Source organism: Chiloscyllium plagiosum, chromosome 6 (assembly GCF_004010195.1).
Source record: "Chiloscyllium plagiosum isolate BGI_BamShark_2017 chromosome 6, ASM401019v2, whole genome shotgun sequence".
Classification (NCBI taxonomy): Eukaryota; Metazoa; Chordata; class Chondrichthyes; order Orectolobiformes; family Hemiscylliidae; genus Chiloscyllium; species Chiloscyllium plagiosum.
The window spans coordinates 101145893-101154355 of NC_057715.1; the positions used below are offsets into that span (position 1 = coordinate 101145893).

Here is an 8463-nt window from a genome sequence, read left to right on the forward strand (position 1 = left end):
TTATTGATTTGGTTTTGGTTAATAAACACTCTTTATCACCTTCCCCAATGGGCTTTCTGCACAGGAGACTGACATAGCCCTGTCAAAACTGCAAAGTCTGCCGTTCCAACATCTAGGGGCTTCTGTCAATTTGGGAGAGTTGTTTCATGCTCTAGTCAAGCAACAGGTTGAAATCAGCATACTCACAGAATTATACCTGACAGACAATGTCCCAAACACTACCACCACTATCCCTGGTATGTCCTGTCCCACCAGTAGAATGGAATTACCAGAGGTAGTGGCAAAGTGTCATACAGTCAGGAAGAAGCCACCCTGGAAGTCCTCAACATTGACCTCAGACCCCTTGAAATCTGGTAACAGATCACAAACAAGCAAGGGAATCTCCTGCTGATTACTGCCAATTAAAACCCTGAATTTCAGCAAAAAGGTGAGAATGACTGACATTGACATCAAGGCAGCATTTGACTGAGTGTAGCATCAACTGAAGTCAATGATTTCTCACCACTCCAGCACAAAGAGACAGATTCATCGTTGTTGGGGTTAATCACCTCAGCTCCATGCCATCTCTGCAGGAATTCCCCAGGATAGTGCCCTTGCCCCAATCATTTTCAGCTGCTTCATCAACGATTTTCTCTCCATCATAAGGTCAGAAGAGAGCATAGTTGCTGATGGTTACACAATGTTCAGAACAATTCAGGATTTTTCAGATACTGAAACAGTTCATGTCCAAATGCAGCAAGATCTGGTCAGCATCCAAGCTTGAGCTGAGAAATGGCAAGTAATATTCAAATCACGTATGTGCCAAGCAATGACCATCTCCAACAAGAAAGAACCTAACTACCATCCCTTGATATTCAATGCAATTACCATCGCTGAGTTCCTTACTAACAGGAGTTACCATTGACCAGAAATTGAACTAGACTACCATATATATAATTTAGTTTTAAAAACTGATACGAGGCTGGGAATTCTTCAACAAGTAACTCACCTCTTGACTCTCCAAATCCTGCCACCATCTGCAATGTACCCTACTTTCTTGTATGAGTGCTGCTCCAAGAAACCTAACACTGTCCAAACCAAAGAAGCCCTCTTGTTTGACACTGCATTCACCACTTTCAACATTCACTCCTTTTATCACTGATGCACAGTGGCAGCAGCTGCACAACCTACAAGACGCACTGCAGTAATTCCTGCCTCTTTTGACAACACCTTCCAAACCTACAATCTCTATCTCTCTGACCTAGGGCAGCAGATGTATGTGAGTACCACCACCAGCAAGCTCTCTTCCAAGCCAAAGGACACCCTGACTTGGAACTATATTGCCATTCCTTCATTGTTGTTGGTCTGAAATCCTGGATCTCCCTTCCTAACAGCACTGTGAGTGTCTCTACACCCCAAGGGCCACAGTGGTTCAAGAAGGCAGCTCATCACCAGCTTCTGTAGATGGTGGCCAGGCTTCTGTAGGTCAATGGGCAATAAATGCCTAGCCAGAGACACCCACATTCCATGAGTGAATAAAAATGTTAAGCCTCACTCTTTTGAGAACCATCAGAACACCAATTAAAATGTGACAGAACTATTAATTACAAGACAAACCATACTGCAACTTATCAATACAAAAAGGAGTTGGTGTAATCTCCTACTTAGCAATCATTCCACATTTCAATATTATCAGTTTGAAAGGATCACGATACAGCTATTCACAGCCTCTTATTATTTATTATGCTGTGAATCACGTGCTAAAGTGTCATCAAATATATTTCATTCTGCCTGCCAATGGCAGTTATTGAAATAAAGTGTCTTTATTTTTCCTTCTTCAGATAGCACTTACCCAAAGCAACTCTTGCAGCTGAAGCATCATAATTAATCCAAAATGACACCCAGGAAAGAATTGTAATCAGTATGGATGGCATGTATGTTTGAAGAATGAAGTAGCCAATATTTCTCTTTAATCTGAAACTCAGTGACAGCCTTGGGTATGCACCTGAGAAAATAAATGAGGAAAATGTCATTTATTATGAGAAATATAACCAGTGACAGTCTACATCCACTGGGGTAGCTTCAAAAGATACACTATAGGAAAAGTGTATGGAGTCTCCTCTGATCTGAACATACACAACAAATATTTATTCATTTGGAATTATAGGACTTGAGCATTGCTGAAAATGCACACTGTGTCAATTTTTTTTAACATCTTGTACTCATCAGGATGATATGCAAGAAATACCAAAGTGAAAAGAAAACAAAATGCATACAGTTTGCAAGGAAAGAGTGCTGATTGGTTGGCAACTGAAGCCTAATTAGTATAGGTGTTGCCATGGAGAATGTATGAGGGAATAAGGACTGACAGTTAACTGCCACTTTCTTTTAATACTTTAAACAAGAGAGGTTGGTTGTGATTGGGCAAGGCGTTGTCCTGAGAAATTAATCAGAGAATGTTTGTCACCTATTTTTGTTGCTTGAACATGTTCTGTCTGCCAAGATACAGAGCCCTGTGTATTAAAAATGTAGCTTCCAACATATACAAGTCCACCATACTGTGAGCTTGACTAACAATCCCAACTGGCAATAAGTGTTAATTCCTTATTACAATCATAATTCCTCACCCGAAACTTGCCAGAATGAATGAATTTTCATGATGAAAAATGACACACTTTTTCAACTGAGGTTGTAGGGTCAGGATGTTGAGGGGAAAGTGACCGATTAAACATTACAACAACTGTGACTAATGGATTTTTGCTGGAGCTGACTATTACAGAATCAAGTTGGATTGATGGTGTGGTGCTGATATACATCAACAGTGATGTGCATGAATGATTCTGAGGATGGGTCACTCGACCAAAAATGTTAACTCTGATTTCTTTTCACTGATGCTGCCAGACCTGCTGTGCTTTTCCAGCAATTTCTATTTTTGTACCTGAATGTTAGAACAAGCTCAAGGGACTGGATGGCTTTCTATGTTCCTGTGTTATAGCCAGGAGTTTGGAGCAGAACTGGGGAAGTGGCCAAACATCCAATTAATTTAGATTAGATTAGATTACATTACAGTGTGGAAACAGGCCCTTCGGCCCAACAAGTCCACACCGCCCCGCTGAAGCGCAACCCACCCATACTCCTACATCTACCCCTTACCTAACACTACGGGCAATTTAGCATGGCCAATTCACCTGACCTGCACATCTTTGGACTGTGGGAGGAAACCGGAACACCCGGAGGAAACCCACGCAGACACGGGGAGAATGTGCAAACTCCACACAGTCAGTTGCCTGAGGCGGGAATTGAACCCGGGTCTCTGGCGCTGTGAAGCAGCAGTGCTAACCTCTGTGCCACGTGCCGCCCACTAATTTGAGGAGTCATTTAAAGTTGGGAAAGGATATGGGCAGGATAAGAGTTTTGGAAAAGACCCCCAAAAGCAGTGAACAGAAGTTGGTGAGAAAGGTGGATTGTTTGTCAGATCTGTGCCAGAATTGCTGATGGTGAAAACTTTGATTTAGAGTTAGCTAAAAGATAGAGGGGTAAGATCATGGAGGCATCACATGAGAGAAAGAGTCCTTATAATTAGTAAGCATTATTAATGTGGAACAGGACAATGCTAACCATTGTAACTCATTAATGGAGACATAATTAAAAAGTAGTATTAAGCATTCATAAAAATTGCTTTGGCTGCTTGATTTACAACAAAGTGACTTTCTGTCATGAATGACTTCTGGGCTGACATGATGTTTTCCAATTCTGCACTTCGATTTTACCCATCAAAGTGAACTACTGTGCAACTGATGCAAGAGCAAGCACAGAACTAGAAAGCTAAGGGCATACATTATTGACAAGAAAAAATCAGCATCGGGTTCCCATTGGCTCAAAGAATTTGGGATGCATTTTTCTGCCTTTGGCTTTCACATTAATGCAGATGTGGTTGAACTCCCAATGAAGGGGCAGTTATTTTCATATGCCCACACAGGTATTTTCATGACAATCAATAAACCAATGTCAAATAAATAGCTGCTGTTAATAATAATTATAACATCAATGTATGTTGAGGTACAGAATTGATTTTCTTCTTCCCTGAAATTAATTGAAGTGGTGCTTATACTGTGCAAGAAGACTGAAACCAAGTGTTGCGGTGTGAGGTGCCTAACGTTGTGACCTATTGAGTGTGCAGATTCCTTTGGGTTTAATTCGCTTTGTTTGGTCGTTAGAGTGCTTGATATTAGCTTCCTGCCGATGATATTCTATACAGTCAGCCCATTTATTTTAAAAGGGTTCAAGACTGTATTAAAATACTCGAGGCAAGAAGTTAATGTAAACCAGTGAGCTAAAAATAGATTACAGAAGGAATTAAACCCTGAGGAGTACTGCAGTGTTGGCTACGTCTTTTCTGGGATTGCACAGTGATTGGTGAAAGGTTTTGGAAGGCTTCTTTTTAATTAGCCTGTGCTACTTGTCCATTAGCCACTCGGACTGGGAAAAGAAAGGAAAAAAATAATAAAACTACTGAAAGAAAAGCAAAGCAAACCAACAAGTACAGCGAGATCAAACATTCTTGATTTCTGCTGTGATTTCCGTGGGTGGGAGAGGGTTGCTATGGATCCTGTGGTTGCTATGGTGAGAAGTTGCATCACTGTCATCAAGACAGTGAACAAACTGCTCCTGAAACACTAAATTGAGGGCTTTAATAGGACAACTCTATCGTCAACGGCAGTCCTGAGTTTAACTGGAGAGCTCGAAGGCAGCTTTCATTTCACCTGAATGGGTGGCAACCCTGACACATCTCAAGACAACAATGTGTGTCTTGTTTCTGGTCTCCATTTTCTCAAGATTTATAGACAGCCTCCAGAGCTAGTCCAGCTGCCAGGCAGGCTAACGTTGTTTATTTGCAAGCACACATCTGTGCGCAGTTGCTTGGCTGTTGCTGTGGAATGCTCTCTGCAACATAAATTAATAGATTCCACAGCAATGAAAGCTCAGGTTATAAGAGAATCACTGTTACTTGGATAGAGAAACAAAAACAGACAGGTCACAGTGTGTTGCCGTACTAATGAAATGCATGGCAAAGAGGTCTCAGGCAGTTTTATGGTGAGTTTCCAACCACAGGCAAAGGCTGGCAATGGGGCACAGAGAGATTGTTCTCTGAAGGAGCAATTCACTTTCTGCCATACCCTCTCTTTTCCCTGTGACCATGCAAGTTTTTCTCTTCCAAGTTATGATTCAATTTCCACCTGAATTCTTCAGTTGATAGGAAGTGCATTCCAGATCTTAATTACTCACTGTGTGAAAACATTTTTCCTAATATCACTATTGTTTCTTTTGCCAATTACTTTAAACTGATGTCCTGGTTCTTGATTCTGTCACCAAACGAAACAGTTTCTCCCTATCTGCTCCGAACAGATGCCTTATGATTTTGAACACCTCTATAAAATCTACTCTCAAAGTCCTTCTTCTCTAAGGAAAACAACTGAACTCTGATCTACCTAAGTAACTGAAATTCTTCATCTTTGGAGACATTCTTGTGAATCTTTTCTGAATTCTCTCTACTGCCTTCACATCCTTCATTAAGAGGGGAGCCTAGAACTGAGAACAAAAGACATTCTTGCATGATTGCTTAGCTTTACTACTTCATCTCCCCATTAATGAATCCTAAGACACGGTGTGCTTCATTTACCACGTTCTTAGTTGTCCTGCCACTTTCAACATATGTACCTCAGCGAGAGTTGTCTCAGGTGCAACATGGCACAAAACAAAAATTCTAAAAACAACTCATACCAAATTAAAAGCAGAAAATGTTGGAGAATCTCAGTAAGTCTGGCAGTATTTGAGGAGAAAGAAACAGAGATCTGAAGAAAAGACATACTAGACTCAAAAGTATTAGCTGCTTGTCTCTCCAAGATGCTGCCAAACATAGGTTTCTCCAGCATGTACTAACTTTATTTCCGTTTCCCAGCATCTGCATTATTTTGCTCTTAAGCAATCCATGCTATGTTGCTCTTTTGAAAGCTGAAGGCAGTACTTTCTATTCTCCTTGGAAGAACATACAGCTCACAAGAAAAATATGTGGAGCATGTATTGGTTGTCCAATCTGCCACTCTAACTCATGAAATGTTATAGTTCTGTTCACTTGAAGACATTTTCGTCCTGTATGCTGATAAGACTAGATCTTGTTACCATATGGTCAGAGGCTGTGAGCATGCACTGGCTTCAAGCCAGCGCAATATTGTGCAGGTTGGCTCTTTTCAAGGTTGTAAGGTAGTGGGATGGTTTGCAGTGCTGCTGCCTGTTTCTTTTCAACATGGAACCTCAAAACTATCCCTCATGAAATTTTAGCTTTCCTTCCTGTTTTTAGTTGCATGGGGTGTTGCTACTGGGATTGGGTTGAGAGCAGAATTGATTTATGATCGTTTTTCAGCTGCTACCCATTAATCGTGGGAAGGAATGTACATTCTTGGTGTAACATCAGTGTCAAGTGAAAGGTATAACTTCTTTTCATTTATCATGCTATCATTCTTGGCCCCTCCCCCCAGCCCCTTAAAGGTTGCTTCAGGAATGATGCTTGCTTCCATCTCCCTGCATCCTGCTTGGATACTGACTCTGCTAACTGGCTCACTGTCAAAGACCAGAATAAGAGTGGTTCCTTTCTCATCTTGTTCCCCTCTCAAAGTGCATTCTTTCTAAATTCTTGGAAGAGCAGGGTCGAATTAGAACAAGTCAACATGGATTTAGTACGGGGAGGTCGTGCCTGACAAACCTGTTGGAGTTCTTTGAAGAGGTGACAAGTAGGTTAGACCAGGGAAACCCAGTGGATGTTATCTACCTAGACTTCCAAAAGGCCTTTGATAAGGTGCCTCACGGGAGGCTGCTGAGCAAGGTGAGGGCCCATGGTGTTCAAGGTGAGCTACTGGTATGGATCGAGGATTGGCTGTCTGACAGAAGGCAGAGAGTTGGGATAAAAGGTTCTTTTTCGGAATGGCAGCTGGTGACAAGCAGTGTCCTGCAGGGTTCAGTGTTGGGGCCGGAGCTGTTCACAGTATATATTAATGATCTGGATGAAGGGACTGGGGGCATTCTAGCGAAGTTTGCCAATGATACAAAGTTAGGTGGACAGGCAGGCTGTACTGAGGAAGTGGGGAGGCTGCAGAAGGATCTAGACAGTTTGGAGGAGTGGTCCAGGAAATGGCTGATGGAATTCAATGTGAGCAAATGCGAGGTCTTGCACTTTGGAAAAAAGAATACAAGCATGGATTACTTTCTAAATGGTGAGAAAATTCGTAAAGCCAAAGTACAGAGGGATCTGGGAGTGCAAGTTGAGGATTCTCTAATGCATGTTGAATCCGTGATTAAGAAAGCGAATGCAATGTTGTCAATTATCTCAAGAGGGTTGGAATATAAAAGCACTGTTGTGCTACTGAGACTTTATAAAGCTCTGGTTAGGCCCCATTTGGAGTACTGTGTCCAGTTTTGGTCCCCACACCTCAGGAAGGACATATCTAATATGTTTAGCAATAAAATCTTTACAGTGAGGGTTGAATCAAACTGGTTGAAAGTTGATATCTATAATCTAGGCACCCTCAGGAGGTGGTTGAGATGATCATCCACCTATCACTTCTGGCTGAAGATGGTTGTGAAAGCTTGAGCCTTTGCATTGACATGCATCTTGAATCTACCCGAACAAAGATGATCAAACCCTGCTCTAGGAAAGATGTCGCGAAACCTCAAAGAATTCTACAAAGGTTTACAAGGATGTTTCCAGGGTTGGAGAGTTGGAGCTATAGGGAGAGGCTGAGTAGGTGGGAACTGTTTTCCCTGGAGTGCCAGAGACTGAGAGGTGTATAAAATCATGAGGGGCATGGATAAGGTGAATAGCCAAGGTCGTTTCCCCAGGGTAAAGGAGGCCAAAACTAAAGGGCTTATGCCCAAAATGTCGATTCCTCTGCTCATTGGATGCTGCCTGACTGGCTGTGTTTCTCCAGCACCACACTCTCAACTCCAAAACTAAAGGGTATAGATTGAAGGTGAGATGGGAAAGATTTAAAAGGGACATAATGGGAAACTTTGTCATGCAGAAGGTGGTGCATGCATGGAACGAGCTACCAGAGGAAGTAGTGGAGCCTGATACAATTACATTTAAAAGGCATCTGGATGGGTATATAAATAGGAAAGGTTTAGAAGGATATGGGCCAAATGCTGGCAAATGTGACCAGATTAAGTTAGGATATCTGATCAGCGTTGGACAAGGTGGACCAAACAAGGATGCCTGCCTTGAAGAAGTTTTCCTCCTCGCTCTACAAGAATCTCAGGGAGTCCCTCTCCCACTGCAACTCCCAGGTCGTTTCCTCTGCCCTGAACCTCTTCAACCATGTCGTGAAACAAACTCGCTACCACAGCCACATTTGCTTCCTCAGTGCCTGCCTCTGTAACCAACTCATCCCATACGGACTCCGGACCACCTTTAAACCAGCAGAGATCGGACCC

The 8463-nt window shown here is 42.2% G+C and overlaps 1 protein-coding gene across 1 annotated transcript in view; it reads right to left on the reverse strand.

Moving 5' to 3' along the window:
- gabrb3 (gamma-aminobutyric acid type A receptor subunit beta3) overlaps positions 1-8463 on the reverse strand; it is a 312930-nt gene that overhangs the window by 51383 nt on the left and 253084 nt on the right. The window contains exon 7 of the mRNA XM_043692280.1: positions 1832-1984. Within this exon, the coding sequence (XP_043548215.1) occupies positions 1832-1984 (153 nt within the window). The remainder of the gene's footprint in view (positions 1-1831; positions 1985-8463) is intronic.